We start from the raw sequence: 27,229 nt of genomic DNA on the forward strand, positions 1-27,229 counted from the left end.
ACGGCGGGTCGGGCGCGCGCGGCGCCCGGCTACGGGACGACGGCACAAACACGGCACACGCTACCAGGAGCCGGCGGGCGAGCGGGTGGGTGGGTGGGCAGCACCCCGTGGCCCTGCCCGCGCCCCCTCCCCGCCGGGGCGTCCCCCTCCCTGTGCGTGGGGTGGCACCGTGGGCTGGGACGATGCTGGGGGGGGGCTGCACCCCCCTGCCCCGTGCCACCAGCTGTGCGGGGGGAGCAGCCGGGGGGATCTGGGGAACTGGGGGTCAGCAGTGGCCGGCGAGGGGGGTCACACAGCCGGTGTGGGGAGGGGGCCGCCCCCCCCCCACCAGACACACAGCGCTGGCCCACGGGCACGCAGACGTCCCCGGCCGGCAGAGCCACCCACAGCCAGGACAAGGACGGGGACACGGCTGGGGGGGCACGCGCCCGACGCGCCTCCGCCCCACGCAGCGGCTCAGCGCACGCGGGTGTGCACATGCACATGCATGCACACACGTGCACACGCGTGCCACGGCGGGCGGGAAGCATGGCTGGGGCGAACATACATACACACGCACACGTACGCTTGGGCAGTCTGTCCCGACAGAGCAGCACGGGGGTCCCGACACAGCAGGACACCCCCCCCCATGGGACACACACAGCGTCCCGGGGTGCTGGACACGAGTACACACACACACACGTGCACACACATGTGTGCACACACACATACGGGGCAAGTGCAGGCAGGCAGACCCGCAGCACGTGGAAACACGCGTGACACACGCACACACATGTGTGCACGCCCCTGCGCAGCCCCCCCCCGCCCCCTGCCACGCTGCCGGCCCCGGGGAGGGCTCTGGCCGTGGGGCAGCACGGCCCCGGCCGGCCGGGGGTCTGGCTGGGGAAGGGGCTGCGGGGCCGTGCCCGCTGCGGCACTACGGGGAGGAGGAGGAGGAGGATGAGGAGGAAGGGGAGGCGAAGAGCAGCACACGTCCGACAGTCCTGCCAGCCGAGCCCTGGAAGCGCCGGCGCGGCGGCAGGGCGGGGGGCCTGGCCCCCCGGGTTAGGCCAGCTAACGTGGGGGTGCCGAGGGGCTCCCGCCGCCTCCCCCCCGCGAGCTGCCGGCGGCGGGAGGGATTGTCCGTGGGGGACGGCGGCCTGGAGCCCACCGGCCCGGCCAGCGTCCAGGGGACGGGGGTCCCGCGTCCCGTCGCGCCGGGGGTCCCGGCCCCGTCCCTGCCCTGCCCATTAACTCCCGGGGTCGGAGCAGTGTCTATGCAGGGTCTGTGTGTCCGGCGCGGCGGCCAGCTGTCCGGGCAGGGAGAGGCGGCGCGGCGGGGCGGCCGTCGGCTCCACCAGCAGCACCACGTCCGGTGGCGGGGGCGGCTCGTCACGGGGGTCCGGGGCACGTGGCAGCTCCAGCGGCACCGGGTAGCTGGGAACCTGCGGGAGCGATGGCAGCCGGCGTCACCGCCACGCCGGGAGCAGCCGGGCACGGGACGGGGGCTCGGTGTGCCGTGAGCCATGGGCGCCGCGCTCTGGGCTTCACCGGCGGGCAGCGGGGCTGGGGCCGGAGAATGGGGTGATGGGGTACAGTGGGGATCCTACCCCAAATCTGGGGGGGGGGGGGGGGGCTCAGCAGTGACCCCCAACCCATAGCAGAGCCAGAGAATGGGATGATGGGGTGCAGGGCGGGGGGGGGGGTGCTGCCCCAAACTTGGGGGGGGGTTGGTCCGGAGACCAGACCGTCCTCACCTGAGAGAGCGGCTGTATGGGGGTGATGGGGAGGACGGGCTGCAGCGGACACGGGGGTCCGGGGGGTTGGTGGGGGGACGAAACCGTGCTGTAGGCGGGCGGCACCAGCGCGGCCTGACGCTGCAGCAGTTGCATGATGGAGCTGATGTCCGTGGCCATGCGGGTCTCCAGCCTGCGGACACACGCGCGTCACGGCGTGCGCAGGGCGTTGCACGCCGCGAGGCAGCACGACCCCATGGGAACCCCCCCCCAATCGCCCCCGTTGGGGGCGATTGGGGGGGGTTCCCATGGGGTCGTGCTGCCCCTGCCAAGCCCTCCCCCCCCCCCCAAAAAAAATGACCTGTTGAGTTGCTTCTGGAGCAGGTCGAGACGCGTCTCCACCTCGGAACGTTGGCGACGGCTCATGGACGGCAACGGGATGCTGAGGGCGGCGTGTGCCGGGATGGTGCAACGCGGCAGCTCCTGGTACTGCCGTCCCCGGCTCTCCCCCCAGAAGCTGAAGATGTTGGAGACCCCCGAGAAGGCTCCTGTAAGTGGCGGGGTGGGGGGGGGGGGAAACATCAGCGCCGTTAGGGTCTCCCAGCAGGCACGGAGCAGGGATGCAATGGGGGATGCATCGCAGCAGGCACAGAGACCCCCCCCCCCCCCCACAAACACAAGCACGGAGTGGGGGTGCAAAGGCATGGAGGGGTGCAGGGGCAATGGGGCAGGGCATGGGATGGGGGTTTGGGGGGGGACACACAGGCAGAGCTACCGGGATGGGGGTTTGGGAGCCGCTCGGGGGTCTGCAGAACCCTGAGCAGGAAGCGGAGACACCCCCCCAGCCCCCCCCGAGCCCCCCCATCCCGTCCCTGTCCCCACCTGAGAGGGGGTTGCACATGTCGCTGCCCTTGCGCTCTTCGGCCTCGGCGGGCGCGGGCACCTCGCCGCCCGGGCGGGCGCTGCGGAAGGGGGAGAGCGCGGCGACCCCCGGCCCGGGCGCGGGGGGCTCGTCCTCGTCGCTGGAGGGGGAGCTGGAGGGTGAGCTGGAGTGGCAGGGCTCCCACTCGGCCGGCCCGCGCGGGGCCCCCGGTGCCTGGCAGCTCCTGCCCGGACGCAGCGCCTTCTGCCCGCTCCGCAGCTCCCCGGCGCTGGCAGCATCTGCGGGGGGACAGGCAGGCCCTGGGTCATGACGGCCCCTCGGGACCCGGATGCCCCCCCCCCCTCCCCTTCTGGACCCCCGCACCCACCTTTCTCGGTGCGCCGGCGGAAGGAGAGCTTGCGCTTTCGCAGGCGGTTGAAGCCGCTGTCCAGTTCGTCGCTGCCCGGGGAGCCGGGGATCATGTTGGTCTGGGGGGGGGGGGGAAGTGAGACTGGGGGGGCTGCTGGAGCCCCCACCCCGGGCTGGCAGCCACTGGGGCAGCAGGAAACTGCCTGAGCAGGAGGGGGGGGGCGATGCCGGGGGGGGCTCGGCGCGGTGCCTCCCCCCAGCCAGGCGGTGCTGGGGACCATCCCGTGGTGACCGTCCCGCATCCCTGAGCAGCCCCCGTGCCAGGTGTCCCCCCCTCGCTCAGGACCCCCCCCAGCCCCAGCAGGACGGGTGCCCCCCCCAGCCCCTCACATCGCGCAGGTTGAAGGTGATCTCCAGGCTGGACCAGAAGTGGTCGGAGAACTCGGGGTACATGTCCAGCACCTCCAGCAGGTCCTCGCGGTGGATCTTGTGCAAGTCGCAGTAGGTCAGCGCCCGCACGTCCGCGTTGGACTTCCCTGGCCGCGCGTACAGGTTCAGCGGCTCCCCAAAAATGTCGTTCTTCCCTGGGGAGGGGGGTCGAACGGGGGGGTGTCAGCCCACGGGATACCACCCCCCCCCCCCGCCGGTTCCCCCCCCCGGACCCCGGGGACTCACCCAGGATGGCCACCACCACGTCCCCGCGCAGGATCTCGATGGAGCCGCGGGAGATGAAGTAGAGGGCGGTGAGGACGTCCCCGGCGTGCACCAGCGTGTCCCCGGGGGGGGCGTGAGTGGTCTTGAACTTCATGGCCAGGGCGCGCAGGCAGCCCTTGGTGGCCCCCTTGAAGGGCTTGCAGTTCTGCAGCAGGCTGCGGTTCAGGTGCAGGCAGATGTCTGCCTGCAGGCACTCGGGGAAGCCCTTCAGCACCTGCGGGACACGGGGGGGGGTGTCACGGGGTGGGGGCCGGGGGGAGCCGCAGCGGGGGTGCTGCGCCGCCGTCCGTCCGTGCGCTCACCGCGTTCATGTCGATGCCGTTGGTGTAGGACCAGGCGTGCTGGAAGTACTCCTCCAGGCGCTGGCGCAGCGGGTTGGGGATCTGGTGGAAGCGGATGAACTCGCGGACGCGCAGCATCTGGGTGTGGTAGCGCGCGGTGCCCGAGTACAGGCGCTGGATGATGGCCGACACGTTGCCGAAGATGCTGGCGTACATCAGGGCTGCGGCGGGGCGAGCGCGGTGAGGGGGCAGCGCTCCCCCAGACCCCCCCCCCCCATCCCACCGGGGCCGCCCATCGTCATGGGGGCACGCCTCCGCAGATGTGACCCCCCCCGCCCCGAGCAGCCCCGCACACGCGTGTGAGCTCACGCGCAACCCCCAGCCCCACAGCGCTCGTCCTGCCCCCGGCAGTCACGGGGGGTCCCGCGGGGCTCCCCCCGCCCTGGAAACGCGGCCTTTGCACCCGCACTCACCATTGTGCACACACCTGCACCCATGAACGCACCCGCTCACACGCACGTACGTCTGCAGGTGCACGGCGAACTCTCAGCGCCGCGCACGACGGGCCCGCGCACACGCAGAGCCGTCTCACGGACGTGCTCCGGCTCCATCGCACGCTCACACGCGCACGCTCACGCGCACAGGCACAGCAGCGCGTGCTGGCACACGGGCACTCTCGCGCCCGCGCGCGCACGCACGCTCTATCACGCGTATCCGTGCTGACGCCCTCACACGCGGACTCACGCGCGTGCCCTCCCCGCCGGCGCCGGGCGCACGCCGGGGCACTCACAGCCGATGAGCATGACGCAGATGGAGAAGATCTTCTCGGAGTTGGTGTTGGGGGAGACGTTGCCGAAGCCGACGCTGGTCAGGCTGCTGAAGGTGAAGTAGAGCGCGGTGACGTACTTGTCCTTGATGGTGGGGCCGTAGAGGGGGTTGCTGGCGTTGAGGGGCTTGCCGATCTGGTCGCCCAGGGAGTGGAGCCAGCCGATGCGCTGCCCCTCCACGTTGCCGATGGCGTACCAGATGCAGGCCAGCCAGTGGGCGATGAGGGCGAAGGTGCACATCAGGAGGAAGAGCACGGCAGCCCCGTACTCCGAGTAGCGGTCCAGCTTGCGGGCCACCCGCACCAGGCGCAGCAGCCGCGCCGTCTTCAGCAGCCCGATCAGGGTGGTGGTCTGCGGGGGAGCGGGCCGCGGACGGGGTCACCGAGGGCTGCCGCAGCCGAGACCCCCAGCCAGCCCCCCCGAAGGGTAGGGGGGTGTCCCCGCCCCAACCCGGGAGCCCCGTTCCCCCCGCGGGCGAGGGCAGCCCTGCCGCCTGCAGGGACCCCCGTGCCCTCCCCGGGGAGACACACCCCCCCCCCGCCTCCCCACCGGCACAGGAGCAGGCAGAGCAGGCAGCAGGCAGCAACCAGGTCCAGCCCTCCCGCTGCCCCCCACCCGCTGCCCCCCGATTTGGGCACCCCCAGCCCCACCGGTGCAGGGGGGCCCCATGCCAGCCCCCCGCCACGCACGCCCCGGCCCCTCTCCTCGCTTCAGGCCCAGGTGCCCCCAGCGCCGCCACTGCGGCAAAGCCCCCCCCGGTGCTGGGGGGTCACGCAGAGCCACGTGGCAGGGAGGGGGTTAAACCTCCCCCCGCTGAGCACGGACCCGCTCCATCGCTGCTGGGGCACGGGGGTCCCCCAGGGCCAGACCCAGATTCGCTCACAGCTGCGCTCAGCACCACGTGCTGCCCGCACCCGCCCCGGCACCCACCGCCCCGGCACCCACCGCGGCACCACGGGTACCCGGCCCCGGCCTGGGGGTGCATGTGGGACTCCTGTGCATCGCCCGAGGGAGGACCCAGCACCGAAACAGCACCCAGCCCAGCCAGGGCACGGCGCAGCCGATGCCAGCACAGCACCGCGGCACGGCGGCACGGCAGCAGGTACCTCCTCAGAGCCGGAGCCGAAGATGAGCAGGTCGAAGGGGATGGCGGCGACCATGTCGATGAGGAACCAGCCCTTGAAGTAGTGGATGGCGATCTTGGCGGGGTGGCTGACCACCTCCTCGTTGGAGTTGACGTAGGTGGTGCGGAAGTTGATGAGGATGTCGATGATGAACATGATGTCCACGATGAGGTCGACCACGTTGAGGGGGCTGCAGGAGTAGCCGCAGGTGTGGCGTCGGGCTTCCTCCTGGTCGTTGAGCAGGAAGGCGGCCGAGTAGGGGGTGAAGATGGCCGTGTAGATGACCAGCAGCAGGATGAGCCAGTCCCACACCGCCTTGAAGGGGCTGTAGTGCAGGATGGTCCATTTGTGGATGCGCGGCGCCTGCAGCTTGTACTCCGGGAGGACGTCGGCGCCCAGCGACAGCACCTGGGCGGGCGGGCAGGGGCTCAGCTCCTGCACCCCCCGCCGCCCCGAGGCCCCCCCCACCCCACCCCGAGCAGGGGCTGCCCCCGCCAGCCGCAGGCAGAGCACCCCTGGGGCGGGGGCCGCTCCGGTGGGTACCGGCGGCCCAAGGATGCTCTGGGGCGCGGCGGGACCCCCGGAGCTGGCGAGGAGGGATGCGGAGGGGACGGCTGGCAGGCACGGCCGGGAGAAAGCCGCCCCACACCGCGGAGCTGCCCCACGTGCCTTCTCCTGCCCCACAGACGCCGCCCGCGTGCGGTTCCCACTGCAAACACTCGCACCTCCCCGCACAGAGACGACGCTGCCCTCGGCCGAGACGTTTCCCTGCAACCCCCCGGCCGAGTCACCCCCACCCCGTGCCACCCCCGAAGTGCAGCAGCCGCCGCGGAGCTCTGCCCGGGCTCCCCAGCCGTGCGGAGCCCTGCTCCAGCGGGACCCCGGCGCAGCTGCTGCCAGAGCAGGGCCGGCAGCCCCGGAGGCGCACGGTGACGCAGCTGCGGGCTGGCACGGGCGCCCCGTCCCATCCCCGTGCCAGTCGGCCGGGCACAAGCGCCACGGAGCCCCTGCCGCCCCCACGCACCGTGGGGCTGCGCCGTGGGGCCGGGGCTGCTGCCAGGCGGGTCCCTGCCCTGCTCGGGGAGTGGGACCCCTGCGGCGGGGACAGGGGGGGCAGCAGGTGCAGCAGGTACAGCGGGTGCAACGAGTGCAGCAGGTGCAACAGGTGCAGCAGGTGCAGTGGGGGCAGCGGGGGCAGCGGGGGCAGCGGGGGCAGCGGGGGCAGCAGGTGCAGTGGGGGCAGCGGGGGCAGTGGGGGCAGCGGGGGCAGTGGGGGCAGCGGGGGCAGCGGGGGCAGTGGGGGCAGCGGGTGCAACGAGTGCAGCAGGTGCAACAGGTGCAGCAGGTGCAGCGGGGGCAGTGGGGGCAGTGGGGGCAGCGGGGGCAGTGGGGGCAGCAGGGGCAGCGGGGGCAGCGGGGGCAGCGGGGGCAGTGGGGGCAGCGGGGGCAGCGGGGGCAGCGGGGGCAGCAGGTGCAGCGGGTGCAGTGGGGGCAGCGGGGGCAGCGGGGGCAGCGGGGGCAGCGGGGGCAGTGGGGGCAGCGGGCACAGGGGGGTGCAGGGAGCTCCCCCAGCCTTGGCAGGACTCTGCCAGGCCGGGATGGGCAGGCAGTGCCCATGGAAATGAGGGCTGGCGTGCAAACGCCTCCGCTGGGTATTTACCTATGGGGGGCACAACCCCCCCAGGTGCTGCCCTGGCTGCCCCCGGGCATCTCCCTGCCCCCAGCACTTCCACCCCCCCCAGCCCTCCAGCATCCCACAGGGCCGCTGCCCACCCCAGCCCTGCTGCGCGCGCACACACACACACGCGTGTGCGTGCACACGCACAGCCCCAGCAAGGGGGTCCGGGGGCACGGCAGTGCCCCAGCAGCTGCGCCCGTCCATCCCGGCCGCCTGGCACGGGGATTAGATGTACCGGGCACGGGACGGGGGGCACCGACTATAAATAGGGCCCGGGCGAACGGGCGCCGTGGGGCAGAGGGGCCCTCCAGTGGGGAGAGGGTCCAGGCAGGGGCAGCCCCGCAGAGCAGGACCGGGCTGGGCACGGCACCGGCCCCACGGCACCCGCTCACAGCGGCTGCGGGGCTCGGGCAGCCCGGGGGCTGGTGGCCACCGGCCGCCTCCGACGGCTCCGCACAGAGCCCTGGGCACCCGCAGGCTGGGAGCCGGGGCGATGCCAAGCCCTGCCGTGCCCCCCGACCGGAGAGAGACCCGGCACCGCCTGGGAGCACGACCCGGGGGTCCCCGGGAAGGGGGGGCCCTCCCCACACCCCCGTGAGAGGCCTCACCACACACAGCCCCGAGGCACAGGTGAGGGGCTCCAGGGCCGACCCGCAGCCCCTGCCCACCGCCTCACCGCGGCCGGGGGCCACGGTCCCTGCACCCACCCGGGCCACGGCTCGCACCCGCCGGCCGCGCCGCAGCATCTGCGCCACGAGAGCAGGAGAGCGCGGCGGGGGCGCAGCTGCCCCTGGGTCCCATCCAGCCCCCCAGCCCCGGGGGGTGCACCACTGCCGGGGGGTGTGGGGGGGTCCCCGGGCCATGCCGCCCAGGGGGGCTGTGGGGCACGTGCCGAGCCGGGGGCAGAGCGAGAGGCGGCTTTACGTAACCACCCGAAACCCCGAGCCGGCGGCAGCTGGGGGGACGGAGCCTGAGCCCGCCCGTGGCCACCGCCAGGACACGGGGCCCCCAGGGTGGGCACGGCCCCCAACCCTCCTCTCTCCCGCGTGGCAGCACCCACACCCCCCCCCCCCCCCCCAGAGGGGCACGGCCGTGCCGGACCCCCTGCCCGCAGGCTGGGCTGGGCAGGGAGCGGCAGCACCGGTACCTTCTCCTCCTGGCTCTGCCCCGTGGCGCGGGCGGCGTCGCTGTCAAGGCACAGGCAGGTGCCGCAGAGGGAGATGCCGGGCATGGGTCCTGCTCCGGCCCGGGGGGGCGCGGCGGGGGGGCCCGGCAACTCCTGGAGCAGCTGCAGGAGCGACGCCAGCATCCTCACGGCCGCCGGCAGGGCCGGGCCCAGACCATGGTGCGCCGGCGGCACTCACCCCCCGCCGCCCGCCCGCCGGCTGCCCCGCGGGCACCGGGGACACGGCCCACGGCCGGCGGACCCCGCGCCCATCCCGTCGCCCCCGCCGGCACCCGACGCCCCTCCGGCCTGGCCGAGCACGGCAGCCGGGCACCCCTCGGTGGGACGGCGTCGGCGGGAGGAGAGAGCAGCGGCGCGGCGGGAGGCGGCGGGCGGGAGCCACGCACCACCGGCAGCCGAGAGGAAAATTATTGGGGCGGAAATTTTTCCCAGCCTGCTCCGCTCCCACCGCCACAGCCAGGGCTGCCCCCCCCCCCCGGCTCGGCCCCCGCCCGCCCCTTAACCCCTCCGACACTCGGGGTGTCCGGCGGCCTGGCGTGGCACGACGCGGCACGTGGCGGCACGCCAAAGGGCTTGGCGTGGCTCGGTGACCCGGCACGGCGTGGAGCCCCCGCAGCGGGGACCCTGGTGCAGCTGGGGATGAGGCGGGGGCGGGGGGAACAGCCCAGGCGGCAGCTGCCTCACCGCAGCACGAGGTGGGACGCGTCCCGGCCCCATCGGCAACCCTGCGGCCGTCCGGGCACCGCGCTGGTGCCGGCACCTGCACCTGGTGTGGGGGGAAGCCGCCCAGCTCCGTGGCGGTGAGCAAGACGTCACGGTGCGCGTGCACACCACGAGTGCACTGCGCACACGCCACGAACACGCCACGAACACGCCGTGAGCACTCAGCTTGTGCGGTGCTCACGGGCCGGGGAACGCTGCTCCCGTCCTGCCAGCTCAGCCGAAACGTCCCCCGCTCCTGCTGCCACCCCCACCTTGGGACGTGGGGCAGGAGGGGACATCCCGGGGGGACACGTGGCCCCGCCATCCCCCCGTCCCCAGCCTCGGTGGCCTCGTGGGGTGCTGCCGCGCCTGGGGCAGAGCCTGGGGACGTGGCGCAGCGCCGCGGGAAGAGCCGTGCCGATGCGCCGGCAGCGCCAGGGACGCGTGGTGACGGCGCTGGGGACGCACCGCGGTTCCCGTCAGCCCTGACTCACCCGCTGCCACCCACGCGCAGGGGTTTCCCGCTGGCACCCGCGTCCCCACGCGCTGCGTGACGGGGAGGGACGAGGCCACGCGCGTGGCACGCGCGGTGGATGGTCCCAGCGGCGTCGGCACGGGGGGGGGGCTGCACGCCAGAGCAGCGCGGGGGGCATTTGAACCCCCGAGCACCCCCTGCGTGTCCCCAGCGTGCCACCCCCGGGCGGGGGGGGGGGAGGGGAGCAGGGGCACGCGGGGTCACGCTGCTGCGGGGTCATACGGGGTCACGCTGCCGCAGGGGCACATGAGGTCATGGGTACCGTGGGGACACGGGGGTCAGGGTGCCGGGGGGGCACAGGGGTCAGGCACCCTGGGGACGCGTGGGGCAGGGGCACGGGGGGGACACAGGTACCGCGGGGCAGAGCCCCCAGGCTCAGGCTCCAGCACCCCTCAAGGCTGGGGGGGGCTTGGGGGGTCCCGGCCGTGCACCCCAGCCCCGCAGCCCACACGGCCCCGGCCCCGCTGCCCCTTTAAGCCGCGGCTCTGCCAGCCCGGCTCCATTTTTAGCCGGGGCAGGGGGGGCAGTGGGGGGGGGGGGTGCCGGGGGGGGGCGGGGGGGGGCGGCTCCAGCATCCACCCGGCTCCTGCCTCTAAAATTAACCCAGCTGCCGCGCCAAATTGGGACAAATCCCTGCCTGCAGCGCGGGCAGCGCAGGCAGGATGGGCAGCACGGGCAGGGCCGCACGCTGTCGCCCCCCAGGGCCCCCCCCCAGCTCCATGCCCCCACCTGGCACCCCCGTCCCCCTCCGCCGCTCACCCGGCCGCCCCGGCCCCTCGCTCACCCACAGCCCCTGTGTGGGGCCGGGGGCAGGACGGGCCCCCCCCGGGGGCAGATGGCAGCGGAGGGCACCCAGGTGCAGAGCCTGGGCTGGGGGGGGCACAGGGAGAGACCCCGGACCCCCAGGGCCCCCCCGCCACCGGGGCACCACGGGCTTCTTCCCCGAACCCCGGCACGCGCCGACCAGCCGGACCCCACGGGCTGGACCCATGGGAGGGGGCACAGGCCCTGCGCCCACATCCCACCCGCACCCCCCCCCGTGACCCCCGTTCGGGGGAACCCCCGGCCCTGCAGGCAGCTGAGAAGGGACGGAGAGGGAAGAGGCGCCGTCAGCCCCACGGGACACCCCCCGCCCCATCGGTGCCCCCACAAATACACCCCCGGCCACCCGCCCCCCCCAGCGCGGCCCCGTCCCAGCCCCAAGGCCCCGCAGACCCCCAGGGGGGGGCAGCTCCGGCACCCCCATCTCCTGCTGCCAGCCCCCGCCCCTCACAGCCCCCCAGCATCGCTGGGGGACAGCGGCACCCCGATGGGCTCCGACACCCTGCCCTGGGGACAGCCCCAGCCCCCCCACGCAACGCGAGGCTCGGGGGTGGCGTGGCGAGGGGCTGGGGACTCCCCGGCACGTGCGGCACACCTCCAGCGGGCACGGCCGCCCATCCCGGCGCCCGGCACCGTGGCAGACCCGCACCCATCACAGGAGCGCCCGACCCCCCGGCTGGCGCAGACCCCCGGCCCAGACCACGCGCCCGCAACGGGGCCGACACGTGGCGACATCCCGGCCCCCGGCTGCGGGCAGCCACGCCGGCCCGGCAGGGCACGATGCCACGCCAGTGACGCCGACAGGCAGCGGGACCGCTTGCGGCGACACAACACCTATCAGTCACCGTGACACAGATACCGGCGGTGCCGACACTCAGTGACACGTACACCGCCCCGGCGCAGGCACGCGGCACCTCGCGCTCGCGGTGACACGTACGCCGACACCTGCTGTGACACTGGCACCCGACACCCAGCCCGCACACCCGGAGACACCCGGCGCGGCACCTGCCGTGACCCAGACACCCGCGCCCACGGGGCGCAGCCCCCTCGCTGCTGCAAATACCCCGACCCGCGGCCGGGGGCCACCCCCAGCACCCCCCAGCACCCCCAGCCACCCAGCACATGGGTGCACCCGCACCCTGCTGTGACCCAGCACCCCGACGCCCCGAAAACCCCCGCTCCGGCAGCCCACTGCCCGCAGCGCTGCCAGGCCTGCGCTGACACCAGCGCTCGCGGTGACACCGCGCGCCCGTGGCAAAACCGCCCGGCACCGAGACCCGGCAGGCGCTGACGCACCAGCACCCCCGGCCCCGAGCAGAGACCCCCACCCCCCCCGCAGAGACCCAGGGGCCCCCAACACCCGCCCTGACAGACACCCCAAACCAGACACCCAGCACCCGCACTGGTACCCACACACCAGCGCCAACACCGGCACTCAACACCCGCTGGTACCCAACACCCGCACCAGCACCCAACAACTGCACCAGCAGATACCCAACAGCCGCAGGCACCCAACACCGGCACCCACCCAACACATGCCCAGGTACCCACACACCAGCGCCGGCACGGCCACCCAACACCGGCACCGGCAGACACCCAACACCAGCAGGTTTCCAGCACCCTCCGGCACACCCAACACCAAACCACCGACACCGACCGCGCGCTGACCCCAGCATCCGCGGTACCAAACACGGCAGCGCTGCCCAGCGCCGGCAGCACCCACGCCAGTGCTGACGGGGTCTCGGCACCCTCGGGGACACCCAAAGCAGGACAGCCACTGACACCCACGGCCCGCAGTGCCAAGGGTGCCCCGCAGCTGCAGCAGCCACCACGGGTGCAGGTGCCCAACACCCGCCGTGACACCCGTCACCCTCGCAGGTACCGGCGTCGGCGTCACCCGACACGCTCCCCACCACGGCAGGCACCGACCACCGGCAAGGCACCGGCACAGCCGGCCAGAGAGACGCCTGGCCGCCCCGGCAGCGTGCGCGGCAGGCGCTGCAGTGGGGGGGACACCCCGACGCCCGACTGTCCCCACCTCGGCGGCGGTGGCCGGTACTCACAGCATTGAGCTGCGGCAACGGTGCAGCTCCCTCGGCAGCCCCCGACATGGACGCCGGGGACGGGTGGCCACCCCGCGCTGGGAGGCAATGCAGGCACCCCGCTGCAACAGCACGGCGGCAGCACCGACACCCCGCGGCGCCGGTGGCAGGGTGGGGTGACGAGCCCCGTGACAGGGTGACGTCCCCATGGGGCGGTGCACCCGCCCCAGCACCCGACCCCCACCTCGTGACGCAGACACGGAGCGGCCCCGGCGCTGACCCACGCCGCCCCACGCCGCCCCACACCGCCGCAGCCGCGTGCCGTGCCGCAAGCCACCCGTCGATGGGATAGCCGTGGGGACTGCGCTCTGGGGACACGGGGACACGGCAACCTCCCGACGCCACCCCGGCCGCAGCACCTCGCCAAGCAGCCACGCAGCAACACCCCTTGCCACGGCCACAACTACGCAACAGCCGCCACGGCGCAGCCAGACGCCGTGCCGAGCCCGGCCGTGGCACCGGGCAGGCAGCAGGGTGCCCGTGGGTGGGCGATGCCCCCCGCCAGCCCCGCTCACGGCACCCACGGCGTTTGGCTGGAGCCCAGCCGATGCGGTGGCTCCGGCGGCTCCCGGCTCTCCGGCCCCATGGCCACGGACACTCGGGACGCTCAGCCCCCCCCCCGCTCCGTCCCCCCCATCCTGGCCCACGGGGGGGGGGCTCCAGCCCAGCGCGGGAGCGACCCCCCGGACCCCACGTCCACTTGCGGCGGGACGAGCCCCAGGAGTCTGTTCCCTCCGTGGGGGGAAGGCGGCCGCCCCCGCCGCGACCCCCCGCACGTGGCTGTGGCCCGCAGAGCCGCGGGCCCGGGGGTCGGGGGGCTCCGGGAGGCTCCGGGGGGTCGGGGGGGTTCCGGGGGTCGGGGGGCTCCGGGGAGCTCCGGGGGGTCGGGGGGCTCCGGGGGTCGGGGGGGTTCCGAGGGTCGGGGGGGCTCCGGGGGGCTGCGGGGCGGCGCAGTTCGGGGCAGCCGGTGCCGTCGGGGCGGGCACGCGGAAGGGGACCCCCCACCCCCCCGTCCCCCCCCGCCCCCCCGTACCTCCTGTGCCACCAGGCTGGAGATGCGGACGGCGCGGCGGACCCGGCCGCTCTTGCGGTCCCCGTCGGGGCGGTCGCCGCTGTCTCGCCGCGCCGGGGCCATGATCGCGATCAGCGGGGGGAGCCCCGGCACGCGCCCCCGCCCCCCCTCCCCGGCCCGGCCCCGAGCTGGCGGCAGATGGAGCGGGGCGGGAGCCCCCCCAGCACACACACACACCCCCCCCCCCCCCGCCGCCCGCCTCCGCCGGTCCCGCTCCCCGCCCGGCAGCCGCCCCCTCCTCCAGCCTCCGCCACTCCCCGCGGGCCCGTCACGCCGCGGGGAGGGACCGGGAACACCCCCGCGGGGAAACTGAGGCACGGGGGGGGGGGGGGGGGGGAGCGTCACTCCCTGGGGTGCCCCGCGCCCCGGCTGCCCGCCCCCAGCCCGGCAGCTGCTGCCTGCGGACCCCCGGCACCCCCGGCACCCCCGAGCCCCGCGGGGACGGCCGCCCCGACGGGGAGCTGGAGCCGGCCTGCTGCACCGGCACCGGGCCGAGCCCCGGGGGCTCCGCGGGCAGGGCAGGCAGCCCCGGGCTGACTCACGGCACCGCCGGCTCCCGCTGGCCCTGGCTGCCGCCCAGCCCTGGCAGGGCCCCCGCCGCGCCTGCCCAGCGCCCCTGCCCGCACCCCGCCGCCCGGCACAGGGGCACCCTGCGGCCTCACCCAACGGGGGCCAGCGGGGCCGGAGCTGCTCCGGCAAGTGGGGGCCTCCCCGCGCCCCCCGCTCTTACTCCCACCCGCCATCGAGCCCCCGGCCCGCAGCAGCTCCCGGTGACGCCCCCCGGTCAGCGGCACCGCGGGGCACCCACCGGCCACCAACAGACGGGCCCAGCTCAGCCCCCCCGGCCTCCACCATGCCCACGGCCGGCAGCGGCACGTGCTCCGTCGCCACGCCGTGCCCGAGAGCAGCTCCCACCCGTGCCGGTCACAGCCAGCGCGGTGCCGGCAGCACCCAGCCCCAGCACCATCCTGGCCTGCGGCGGGCAGGGGTCCCTGCTGGACCGGGCCGGGGGTCCCCAGGGCTGCCGGGAGCAGCATCCATCCCTGCGGGGCAACGCGGCCTCGCGCCGCCTCAGCCACATCACCCGGCACCAGCCACCGGCCCGGCGTGGCCGGGCTGGCACAGCGCGGTTAGCCATGGCTGGTCGGCAGGCCCCAGAGCGCGGTGACCTTGACGGGAGCTGCGGGAGCAGGCGGCGCGCGGGCTCCTTTGGCTGCCGTCACTGCGGATGATTCACGGTGCCGCTGCCTGGAAGCCCCGGCCCCCCCAGTGCCGCCAGCCCGGTGGCTCACCGCGCCCGAGCCGGGGCTGCCCCACCACCCGCTCTCAGGGTCCTGAGCGTGGCGGCCATCCCCGCGCCGCCCGACAGCTGCTCACACCCGCCTGCTCCCTGTGCCACGCCGGCACCCGCTCTGCCACGCCGGCACCCAGCATCCCCCGGCGCCTCTGTCCCCCCCGCCAGGCTCTGCCACGGCAGGCACGCACCAGGCAGCGGGTGCCTCGGCGGGGACCCCCATCCTGCACCCGGGAGGCGGCGGGTGCTCCCACCCCGGGGCGCCCAGCATGGCCGGGGCCCGGCTGCGCCCCTCACCCCGGCACCGTGGGGCAGGGCCAGCCTCGTCAAGGGCAGCCGCGTCCCCCCGTCTGCCGGGCGCTGTGCGGCGATGGCGGTTACGGGCAGGAGGGAATGACCGAAGCTCGGTGCAGGCAGCTGCCTGCCCGCACAGCAGCAGCCGCCACAGCATCAGAATTAATTAATTACACAGCAAAGGCAATCAGGATGCTTGGCTCGTTAGCCTGCTGGAGAGGAACAGGGAAGGCCAGCCGGCGCGTGGCAAGGGGTGGGGAGGTGGGATTGGGGTGGGTGCCCAGCCCTGCGCCCACGGGGCCCCCCACCCCGCAGAGGGGCCCCCCACCCCGCAGAGGGTCCTGCGGCTGCCCCGGCACCCAGCCAGGGGAGCGGGGCCGGTTCCCCACCCCAGCACTCCCCGGAGAGGAGCCCCAGCAGCAGGGCCGAGAGCTCCCTGTGGGAGCGGGGGGTCCCAAACGGGCCCCCCCTCGCGTGTGCGAGCAGACGGTGCAGTGGCGGGGGGGCCGGGGCTGCTCAGGGACCAGGAGCGCGGGCAGATGCACCCGGGCAGCTCCATCCCCCGCCAGCTGCCGGGGTCCCCGGGGAGAGGGCGACGGCGCGGGGCTGCCCGGGGGGGCTCGGGGACAAGGCCGAGGGCGCGGGGAGAGGGTCCCGCTCTCCCCAGGACCCCGGGGCAGCAATCCTGGCAGGGACGGACGGGGGTCTCGGAAGCCCACCGGCCCCCAGCGGTGCTCAGTTCATTAGCGGGAGCCGGAGTCAGGGTGTAATTAAGCAGCAGCCTGCTGCCCGCAGCCAGATGGCAGTTACACAACGTGCCAAGGATTAGCTGCCACCGCCAGCCCCCCGGCACCCCCGGCGTGGCCAGCCGCGGCGAGCTGGCGGCACGGGGCAGGCTGCCACAACACCGGCCTGGGACGGAGCCAGGGCCGAGGGGTGCCTCAGGCTGGGGGGGTGCCTGTCCCACGCTCCTGCTGGGAACCCCCTGGGCACCCTCTGTGCTGCGCGGGGTCCGTCCCAGCCACGTGGCACCCTGCCGTGGCACCCACCACCCCAGCACAGGGAGCGCCACGGCCGGGACCACCCTGGCCGATCCCCCCTGAGGAGGGTGACAGGGACCCTCCTGATCCCACGGGGCGGGGGACAACGGCCACCCAGCACAGCCAGCGTCACACCACGCTCGAGCCGGCCCCGCTGGCACCCCACCGGGCAGGGGCACCCCGGGAACCCAGCCGTGTCCTCATCACCCCCCTGCAGCCCCCAGCACCTCGCAGCACCTCCCTGCGAGCCCCAGCATCACCCCGCGAGCCCCGGCATCGCGCTCCGAGCCCCGGCGCCTCCCGGTGCGCTCTGGCAGCCAGCCGCTGTGAAAGCATCGTCTGGGCTCTGCCATGCCCCGAGCAGCGCCCGGCCACCACCTCCGGCACCCGCGGGCTCACCTGGGTGACCTTCTCGGTGACGTTGTGGGTCCGGTCCTTCAGCTTGGTGGGGGCGATGATCTCCTTCTCGCCGGGCGGCGCGGCCAGGAAGGCGTCCGCCTTGAAGTCCACGAAGTTGAGGGTGATCTGGGGGATCTTGCTGATGGCCCGGTAGCGCATCAGGTCCGAGTCGGAGGTGGAGTTCAGCAGGGTGCTCCGGACGTTGTTCATGGCCCCTGGGCGGGGGGACCGTCACCACGGGGGGGCCACAGCCCCGCTGTCCCCCGGGGTGGGGGTCCCGCAGCAGGCGAGGGGAGCGGGGGGGGCGGGGGGAGGCCCCCCAGCCGGGCCCGGCAGCGTGCTATCATTTACCGTGAACGTAATTATTTCCCCCTTCCCTAACGGGCTTAGCGGGATGGGGGTTAACGAGGCAACTGCTGCCCGCTCGGCGCTGCCAAGGGCATCAGGGGCTGCGGCAGGTGGGGGGCAGCGGGACGGGCTGGGGGGGCGTGAGCCCCCCGGTCCCGCATGGCAGGAGGCCGGTGAGCCAGCCAAACCGGGGCGGCCGTGGGGCTCCCTGCCGGGCGCAGGGGGGTCGGTGCCGTGCGGGGGGCTTGGAGCTGCCGCAGCCCACCCCTCGCTGGGTGAGGGACGGGGGGGGACCCCACCGGGCGCCAGAGCCGCCGGCAGCACGGAGCATTACAGCGATGAGGAGCCTGACAGTGACGAGTGCCACCATGGCCATGCCGGCACCGCTGCCAAGCCGGCGGCGGCTCCCTCCGGCTGCGGCTGACAGCTGCCCCAGCGACCTGCGCGCCAGGAGACGGCCCCGGCCCTAACGAGCTGCCAGCACTAATGACTTCACCCCACGGCCGCACGCTGCGGCGGGGCGAGAAGCTGCGGGTCGCCAGCGCTGGTGCGTGCAACGCCCACGGTGCGCCGGCGGGGCCGTACCGGTGCTGGAGCCGCGGTGCATGCTGGCGCCGGTGCTGGCGTGGCGGTTGTGGCAGCGCTTGTCACCCTCGCCCTTCATGGTCTCGATGTCGTCGACGGAGGAGGCGCGGCGCACGCTGTGGACGCTCTCGCGGGAGCGGCTCCGCGCCAGGCTGCAGTTGGAGAAGGCGGCATGCAGGGCCAGGCGGTCGGCGCGCGGCGAGGAGTGGGTGACGGGCGGCTCGGGGGGCTCGTCCCCCATCAGCGCCGCCTGGTCCTCGGGCTGGGCGCCCCCCGGGCAGCTGGGCTCCAGCGAGGACGTGGCTTCCTCGGGGCCGGAGTCGCTGCTCTGCTTGGAGAAGTCCACGACGACGGCGTCGGGCGGCTCCTGCGGCAGCGACTGCTTGCTGCCCGCCAGCGCCAGCAGCGCCGGCAGCTTCAGCCGGAAGGACTTGCTGCGCCCTGACGGAAGAAGGGGCAGGTTGGGGTTGGGGGCCGCCCGCCAAACCTTCCCCCGTGGGTGCTGCCCGCCGGCGGCCGGGGTACCCGCTGCCCTCGCCACGTGCCGGGTGACACTTTTGGCAGATCCCGGCACCCGGGACGCGGGGTCTGCAGGAGCGGGGGTCCCGGCAGCCCCAGCGCCGCGCCCAGCGTGGCGGCGCTGGCACAAGACCCCCCCCGTCGTGCCGCACACCCGGTGCCACGGCAGCGGCCCTACCTGTGGGGAACCAGTTGGTGGGGGTGACCCAGTGGTTGGTGTCCCTGTCGGGCGAGCCCGGGCGCTCCGTCTCCATCACCGCCTCAAAGTTCAGGATGAACATGATGACGGCCCCATCCTCGTTCTTCACCGGCACCACGTCCACCAGGCACAGGAAGCAGCTGCCTGCAGCGGGAGGGGGGGAGCTCAGCACCGCCGTGGCACAGCCCCCGTCCCCGGGATGGGCCCCCCTTCTGCCCCCCACCCCGTGCTGGGCACCTCTACCTCGCCCCGGGCGGCGGGACCCCCCCCAGCCCCACTGCAGCTGCATCGTGGGGGAAACTGAGGCACGCACGGCCGGGATGGAGCCCGGCGCCATTTCCCTGGCACTCGGCACAGCCACGCCAGCGGGCACTGCAGCGGAGGCGGGGGGCAGCCTGGCCCCCCAGAAAGGCCAAGAGACTGTGTGGGGCTGCGGGGGCCGTGGGGGGGGCAGCGCTGGGGGCAGTCGGGGTGCCGGGCCAGGCTTAATCCGCTCAGGACTCGTTAACAGCTGTGGCGTTAATCCTGCTGCCGCAGCTGGGAGCTCAGCTGGGCCGGGGGGGGCAGCCCAGGGGCGGCAGCCCGGGGTAACCTCTCCTGCGTGGGGCTGGGGCAGCATCCCGCACCCCCGCCAGCGCCCTGCCGTGGGGCTGAACGGAGCCAGCGCCCTGCCCCGGGGGGTCCCAATCACCCCAGGGGCTGCTGGGGGGGTCTCGGCAGCCCCCCGCCACGCAGCGTCCGCGGCCCCTCCCCGACACCCCCAATGGTGCAGCAGGACACGGCGCGGGGAAGGGACAAGCGCGTGACGCCGGGGTGCTGGATCATCCCCACGCTGCCCCCCCCCGCCCCGAGCCGCAGCCCCCGCTGCACCCCCGCACGGCGTCCCCCCCGCTGGCAGCAGGCCCGGCAACCTGCGCCGGGGAGCCCGGCACGGCGGCCGCCAGCTGGCACCGGCACCGGCACCGGCCCCAACCCCGCATGGGGAATCCCTGCCCGCACGTGGGGCTGCGGGCAGGGGGCCAGCGCTGCAGGCGGTGTGCGGCACAACACAGCGTGGCACGGCACGGCACGGCACACCACGGGCCGCAGCAGGGTCCCCGCCCGGGCTGCCCACCGCGGGAGGATTAGCGGCACCGACACATGGGCCGCCCCGCGCCGCCGCCGGCTTTGCTTCATCCTCGCCCACCCGGCGCCCGGCTCCCGTGGGAGATCCTAATCCCCCTGATCCCCCCCGCGCTGCCGGGACACGCGCCAGGGCCAGCACCGGCGACGGCCCCCGTCCCTCCCGCCCGCGGCTGCCCCATCCCGCTGCCCGCCGGGGGTCCGGCCGTGGGGCGGGGGCGGGACCCCCGTGCCGCTCCTCACCTTGCTGCCGGCGGGGCCTCCGGGCAGAGGGTCGGCGTCCCACAGCCCCCGCCCCACGCGCCCCCGGGGCTGCCGGCACGCGGACCCCCACCCCACGCACCCCGGGGGGGGCGAGGGGCACCGGGGGGCCCAGGCCCGGCCGTGGCCTCGGTCCACCGGGGCGGTGGAGGGGCCCCCCCGGTGCGCAGCCCCCCCCCCGGCCCCGCCGCCGAGCTCTGGGGCTGCGGCCCTTGGCACCGCCGCCGTGCCGGCTTTATGCCTAAATATGGCTGCGGGCAGCAGCCGCCGGCGCCGCGGGACAGCCACGCCACGCCACGCCACGCCACGTGCCCTGGGGTCTTGGTCCGGCCCCTGCGGCCGCCGGCCAGCCCCGGCCCCGGCCACCCCCTGCCATGGGGAAAACGGGGTGCGGGGCTGGGGGCGCAGGGCCGTTTCGGGGCGCAGGGGGATGGGGGATGCCCTGGCGGGGTGCAGGGCTTGGGGGACCGAAACCCTGGAACCACCCCATGCTGGGAGGGCGGCACCGGCCTCGGGGAGAGGTGGGGGCTGCGCTGAGCCCCCAGCCCCGCACAGCACCCCCCAGGTCACCCCCACACCCTGTCCCCCTCCCCTGGCCGTGCCAACCCTCCCGGTTGTGCCCCCCCCAAGTCGTGCCCCCCCCAGCCTGGAACAGGCCCCACACCAGGGGCTGCATGAACTGGCTGTCGTCCCCCCCCCAGCAGGACTGCGGGGTCCCGCACCCCCCACAGCCCCCGCGGACTCAGGGACCCCGGCCACGAGTGACAGGGACCGAATGTGGCCCACGCTGGGGGGGGGGGGGACGATGGGGGGACGACACACTGCACGAGGCCGGCGGGTGGCTCCCCCGCTCAGGGTGCGCCCTGCACCCCCAGTGCACCCCCCCACCTCCAGACCTGTGCCCCAAATGCACACACACCCCGCCCCCCCCCCGCTCCGGCCGGGCTGCGCTGCCCCCCCGCCAGGGGGTGACACTGGCACCCGCTGGGGACCCGCCCCGCCCCCACCCGGCACCCCAACACTGCACCATAACACTGCACCCCCACACTGCACCCTGCACCCCCACACTGCACCCTGCACCCCCACACTGCACCCCCACACTGCACCCTGCACCCCCACACTGCACCCTGCACCCCAACACTGCACCCCAACACTGCACCCCCACACTGCACCCTGCACCCCAACACTGCACCCTGCACCCCCACCCTGCACCCCCACACTGCACCCTGCATCCCAACACTGCACCCTGCACCCCAACACTGCACCCCCACACTGCACCCCCACACTGCACCCTGCACCCCAACACTGCACCCTGCACCCCCACACTGCACCCCCACACTGCACCCTGCACCCCCACACTGCACCCTGCACCCCCACACTGCACCCCCACACTGCACACTGCACACCCACACTGCACCCCCAACACTGCACCCTGCACCCCCACACTGCACACTGCACCCCAACACTGCACCCCCAACACTGCACACTGCACCCCCACACTGCACACCCACCCTGCACTCTGCACCCCCAACACTGCACCCCCAACACTGCTCCCGGCACCCCCACACTGCACCCCCACTCTGCACCCCGCAAGCCCCCCCACCCCAGGGTCACCCCCGCCGGCACCGGCACCGCCTCGGGCACGGGCACAGCCCTCGACGGCGCGACCTCGCCCCGGCGGGAGCCAACGCGTCCCGCTGCTCCTGGCGGCCGCCGAGCTGCCAGCGCGGTGCCCACGGCGGGGCCTGGCCGTGCCGGGGAAGCCCTGCCAGCGCGGGGGCAGCGCCCGCGCCCAGATGCGCCAGCTCGTGCCGGGCAGGCGGCACCGGGGGCCCGATCCGGCTCCGTCGAGCCCTCCGCCCGGCCCGTGCCGACGGCCGGGGACGCGCGCCGCCGCGGCGGCCCCCGATAACCCCGAAGACGGGGGGGTGCCCCGTCCCTGGCCCCCTCCCTGCAGACGCAGTGCAGCACCGCGGCGGCTGCCCCGGTGAGCCCAAGGCCGTGCCCGTGGGGATGCGGCTCCCCCGCGGCTGCCGCGACCTTCCGGCGTCCCCGGCAGCGCCTGGGCTGTATAAACAACGTCGCTCAAAACTAATGGCTGCAGCAGCGGCTGGCGACGCGGCGGGGGCCCAGCCGGCTCCCCGCGGCACCGCCGTGCACCGCACAACCGCAGCCCGGGGCCGTGCAGGGACAGGCTGACTGGGTGCCGCGGCGGGGCCCCGGGGGGTCACCGAGGCGGAGGAGCGGGGTTCAGCATGGCCGCGAGGGCACCGACGGGACGAGCGATGGCGGCCGCGCCGGGGACGCGCTGAGCCTGACGGGGCCCGGCCGCGAGGCCGGAGGTCCCGGCCCCGCAGCGGCTGGGGGGGGTCCTGGTGCCGGGGGTCCCTGGCGCAGTGAGGGGCCGGGTGCGGGGCAGCAGGCGGGACCCCTGGGACCCCTTCCCCCTTGCACCCCTCGCCTGCTCTCACCGCGCAGCCGGCAGCCCCCCCCCGCACCAGCCCCGCCGTGGCAGGAGGGCACCGGCGCTGCGGCACACTGCTGGCACAGAGCGGTGCCCGGCGGGGAGGGGGGACGCCGGCGAGCGGCACCATCGCAGCCAGGACCCACCGCAAGAGCCCCCTGGAGACAGAAGCCCCATATCCCGGGGGTCGGACACCGCCGGGGGTCTCGCTGGCTCCAAGGCTGCCCCCCGCAGCTCTGCCCCCCGCGGAGCCCCCCTGCCCCGGGGAGGGGTGAGGAGCAGCTCCCCGGGCACCGCACGCACCCGCTGCCGCCGCCGCCTATAAATATCCCATCGGAAACACCGCACTCCCCAGGGACGCGGCGCGGGCAGCGCTGCCGCAGCACCAGCCGTCCCCGCCGGCACCCGCTGCCGCACGCCCGGGGGTGCCCCCACCCACGGAGCTGCCCCCCGGGGTCAGCCCTGCCGTGCGGGACAGAGCCAGGCCCGGGCTGGGAAACCCCCCCATCGCCCCCGGGGTCCCCCCACCCCACCCCGCCATGCCACGGGGCCCACCGCAGCATCCAAGAGCCCAGGCCGGGGTGCTGGGAGCCCCCACACTGCTTGGGGGGGGGAGGGCAGCTCGGGGGGCTGGGGTGTCCGGCTGCAGCACTGCCCCCCCCGGGAGCCCCAGGCTCAGTGCTGGGGGGCTGCAGGGGGGCTGGGGGAGCACGACCCCCCAGCTGGTCCAGGGCAGCAGCCCCCTGCCCAGGGCGGGGGGCCGGGGACACAGACCCCCCCGGGGGGGGCTGGAGACGCGACACCTCGTCCCACCCAGGCTGGGGGGGGTCCAGGGGGCAGAGCACCCCCGGGGCACGCGCAGCCCTGGCACCCCCGGGCTCCCCGCCGGGGAGCTGCTGGCTCAGCCTGCGCCACGCTGCCGGGACCCGCGGCCGGAGACACGGAACACAGGCAGGGAGCAGGCAGGGAGCAGGCAGGGAGGTGCCAGCTATGGATGGTGCCTGGGACCGTGGCCCCCAGCGAGGGCGCGGGCAGGAGCACGTGCCAGCCAGCCAGCGATGGGCCGGGCAATTAGCACAGCCCTAACGAGGGCTTGAGCGCTGCCCGAGCGGGGCTGCCCACGCTGCCGGGAGGGAGCGGGCAGATGCTGCCAGCGCCGTGCCAGCCCCGGGCACCGCACGCGGGTCCAAAGTGCACCGGCACCAGGTGCACCCGCCTCACTGCCGCAGCCCCAGCTGCCGGCCCCGGCTGTGCCAGGCACCGCGGCGCCCGGCTGCCCGGGCAGCACGGCAGAGCCAGAGCCAGCCGCGGCAGGACGGGGCCAGGGCAGGGACTGGCGTCGCCCCCCACGCTCCCCCCACCCCGGCCCTCGGCAGCTGCCCCGGCCCCAGCCTGGCACCCCGGGGCCGGGCAGCAGCGGGGAGCCGAAGCCGTCGCGGCTCCACGTGGCGGCTGCTGGCAGAGCCGGTACGGGGCCGGCAGCTGGGAGCCAGCTTTGTTTACTCAGCGCACCGGAACCGGGGCCGGGTGCCGAGAGCCAGACAGCTGCCGCGAGAGCCGGGACACCTGGCGCAGGCTCCGGCAGGGCTCCGGCACGGGGCGGCCCCGGCACCGCCAGCACGTGGCTGCCGGCGCCAGCCCCGGCCCGGGTACCGCGGGGCCCAGCACCCACCTGCCAGCACAGTCACCCGGCGCAGGGACCCCCGGCACCGGCAGCGCTGCAGCACGGCCCCGGTGCCCGGCCTGGCCGGTGACCCCCCCACGCGCCCTCACCGGGACGGCAGCACCACGCACCTCACACAGCCTCGAGCCCCGCAGCCCCGAGGGCTCGCTCCAGGGACGGTCACAGTGCAGCGCCCGCATCCCCCAGCCGTGGGGCAGCCGTGGGGCAGCTGTGGGGCAGCCGGCCCCTGGGTCAGGGCAGGCTGAGCGCTGCCGGGCGGCCAGGAGCCGACCCAGGCAAGCGAAGCCATGCGGCAGAGCAAGGGCAGGGCAGGAGGGGGGCTGCCCCCCCCCGCTGCCCCCTCCCTTCCCCGGCACTCAGGCCGTGCTGCCCCGAATCGCATCCCCCCACCGCTCCCCTCGGCCCCGGCTTTCCTCTGGGGCAGCGCGGTGCCCCCGTACCCCCCATCGCCCCCCGGCTGCAGGGCTGCTCCCAGCCCACGGCCCTGCCCCAACGGCACGTGGCGTCCCGGCACGCCAGCACCACGGCCCTGCTGGCAGCCGTTGCGGCAGCCTGGGGAGGGCTGTGGACCCCCCGGCAGGGCTGTGGACCCCCCGGCAGTGCCGGTGCCAATGGTGCAGGACAAACCCCCCGCCTCTGGGGTTAGACGTGATGCTGCCCCGGCGCTGCCCCTCAGCACGCAGGCACCAGCCGCCGGTGCCAGGCTCCCGCCCACGCCGTCACCACGCCACCCACTGCGCGGCGAGGCTGATGGATGGGCACGGCGTGGCCGCCCGCCTCGACGGGCCGTTAACTCAAGGGTCTGTCTGCCCGTGACAGACGGCCGCCTTCAACCCCGCGCAAATAACCGTCAATCTCCGCCGGCCGCGGCGGCACGGGGTCCCTACCGTCCTTGCGGTAGAAGCAGATCTCCACCTTGCGCTCCTCGGCGCCCAGAAGCGCCTGGGCGATCTGGGCGGCGGCGCCGCGCTGGGTGCGGGGCCCGTGGAGGAAGTCGCAGGTGCTGGGCTTCTGCATCACCTCCGCCCGCGAGTACCCGCACAGCTGGCAGAAGCCGTCGTTGCAGTAGATCACCGCGCAGTTCTCCACCCGGGCGTTGGCGATGATGAACTTGCGGCCTGGGGGGAGAAGGGAGGATCAGTCCCGTGCCGCCCCCCAGCCCGGCACCCCACGGGGAGGCTTTGCTCCATCCGTCCGTCCGTCCGTGGGTCTGGGCTCCCAGTGACCAAACACCCTGCCAGCCGTCCCGCTCGCCGCCCAGGGGACCCCCCCCAAGCCACCGGCATCACCGCGGGGACCCCACCGCCATCACCGTGGGGACCCCAGGGACCAGCACCGTAGCCCGAGGACAGATGCTCAAGCCGGACCAGCCCTCCTCAAGGCACCACGCTGTCACGGCACCCGCGGCACACGGCCTGTCCCGCACCACGGTGACACCCCGCAGCCCGGCCCCATGGGGTGGTATCGTCCCCGTTCCCACCGGGAATGCTCCGGGCCTGACCCCAGAAAGGTGCAGGAGGATCCCCCCCCCTCCCCACCCCGGCACAGGGAAAACAGCGTCTCCCTGCCAAAACCCGCTGCCTGCACCAGCTGCCGGGCATCGGTCACCAGGCTGGCCAGGATCCCCGTCCGGCGGAGGAGCAGCCACGGCGCTGAGCGCCGTGGCTGCTCCTCCGCCGGACGGGGATCCTGGGGTGATCCCCCCCACTAGGACCGGGGGGACCCCACGGCACCCCAACCCCGTGGACGGAGCAGGGCTCGCGGTGGCCAGAGGAACCGGTGGCACCAACCGGTTGTCCTTGTCACCTGCAACCCCAAACCCCCCCCCCCCCACCCTGGAACCACACTCACCCCCCAGCCCCGACCCCCCCCCCACACACACACACCCCCCCCCCGTTCCCCGTTAAGCCCCCCCCGTCCCCACTCACTCTGCCCTTCGAACTTGCGGATGATGGTGTCCAGGAAGGTGTTTTGGGGGGCGACGTGCCCCCGCCGCACCGGCATAGTGCCCGGCCCATGGGGCAGCGCCGCCGCCGCTCCGCTCCGCCGGGTCCCGGGGAAAGGGGGGGGGGGGGGGGGGGGGGGGGGGGGAGGCGGCCCCGCGCTGCGGGGGGTCCCGCTGCCCTTGAGCCAAGGACGGCGCCGACGGGGCGGCTCCGGTTGGGGGCGGCTCGGCTCGGCTCGGCTCGGCCCCGGGCCCGGCTCTCAGCCCCGGGGGCGGCGGGATGCGGGGCGGGCGCTCAAGGGTTAAAGCTGGGCCCTCCCCCGCCCGGTGCCCGCCGGGCCCGGACCCGGGCCGTGCCCCCCTGCCCGCCCGGTGCGGGGCTGGGGCCGGTGCGCCCCCCGCCGCCCCCCCCCCCGCTCTACCCGCTCGGTGCGCGCCGCGGCGGACGCAGCATCGGCCTTATTTAGTCACGGAGAGACCGGGGGGGTGGAACCCCCGCCCCGTCCCGCCCGGCTCGGCTGGGCTCGGCTCGGCTGGGCTCGGCTCGGCTGGGCTCGGCTCGCCTGGGCTCGGCTCGGCTGGGCTCGGCCCGGCTCGGCTCGGCTCGGCTCAGCCCGGCGGGCGGCGGCGGGCGCTGCGTGTTGACAGCCGGGCCCGCGGGGGCGGGGCGAGCGCGGCCGCAGCCAATGGCCGCGGGGAGCGGGGGGGGGCACCGAGGGGGGGGGACCGGGGGGTACCGGGGGGTACCGGGGGGGGGGAGGCACGGGGGGGACCGGGGGGGACCGGGGGGAAGCATGGGGGGGCACGGAGGGGACCGGGGGGGGACCGGGGGGTACCGGGGGGGGACACGGGGAGGTACCGGGGGGGTGGGCCCCGGCACGCCCGGCCCCCCCAGCCCAGCTCCCCGCCACACGCGCACTGCCCCCCGCCCCCCCGCCGGCACGGCCGCTCCCTGCACGGCGCCCCCAGACCCCGAATCGCCCCGGTACCCCCCGGGCCCCCCCCCCCATTGCAGGTGACCCCGCCGGCCCCCACCGCCCCGGGGTGCCCCTCAGCACCCCCGGGTCCCCCCCGGCCCCCCCTGCC

At 75.4% G+C, this 27,229-nt stretch overlaps 1 protein-coding gene across 4 annotated transcripts; it reads right to left on the reverse strand.

The window, feature by feature from the left end:
- Positions 1-275: 275 nt before the first annotated feature.
- On the reverse strand, positions 276-26,288 carry KCNH2 (potassium voltage-gated channel subfamily H member 2). Of its 4 annotated transcripts, XM_075746999.1 has the most exons (16): positions 26,127-26,288; positions 25,086-25,316; positions 18,647-18,811; positions 17,950-18,390; positions 17,017-17,231; positions 5,875-6,300; positions 4,965-5,119; positions 4,732-4,817; positions 3,963-4,162; positions 3,622-3,874; positions 3,337-3,530; positions 2,966-3,065; positions 2,598-2,876; positions 2,077-2,263; positions 1,737-1,908; positions 276-1,424 (listed from the first exon to the last, which is right to left on the reverse strand). In XM_075746999.1, exons 1-16 carry the CDS (start codon positions 26,200-26,202, stop codon positions 1,230-1,232), a joined length of 3,375 nt encoding a protein of 1,124 aa, XP_075603114.1. In that variant the 5' UTR covers positions 26,203-26,288; the 3' UTR covers positions 276-1,229. The 4 variants fall into 4 exon arrangements, with proteins under 4 accessions (XP_075603114.1, XP_075603113.1, XP_075603116.1 ...); XM_075746998.1 differs by having other exon boundaries at positions 4,732-5,119; positions 26,127-26,287; XM_075747001.1 differs by lacking the exon at positions 26,127-26,288 and having other exon boundaries at positions 4,732-5,119; positions 25,114-25,241.
- Between the last annotated feature and the right edge of the window lie 941 nt (positions 26,289-27,229).

This window comes from Balearica regulorum, chromosome 2 (assembly GCF_011004875.1).
Source record: "Balearica regulorum gibbericeps isolate bBalReg1 chromosome 2, bBalReg1.pri, whole genome shotgun sequence".
NCBI lineage: Eukaryota > Metazoa > Chordata > Aves > Gruiformes > Gruidae > Balearica > Balearica regulorum.

Bases quoted from the DNA above. Each gene is read 5' to 3' on its own strand.
- KCNH2 (XM_075746998.1), bottom strand. From the start codon at position 26,202: ATGCCGGTGCGGCGGGGGCACGTCGCCCCCCAAAACACCTTCCTGGAC. The intron at 25,317-26,126 runs GTGAGTGGGGAC...TTCTCCCCCCAG, and splicing joins CCGCAAGTTCGAAGGGCAGA to GCCGCAAGTTCATCATCGCC. The intron at 1,425-1,736 runs GTGAGGACGGTC...TCGCTCCCGCAG, and splicing joins CCATACAGCCGCTCTCTCAG to GTTCCCAGCTACCCGGTGCC.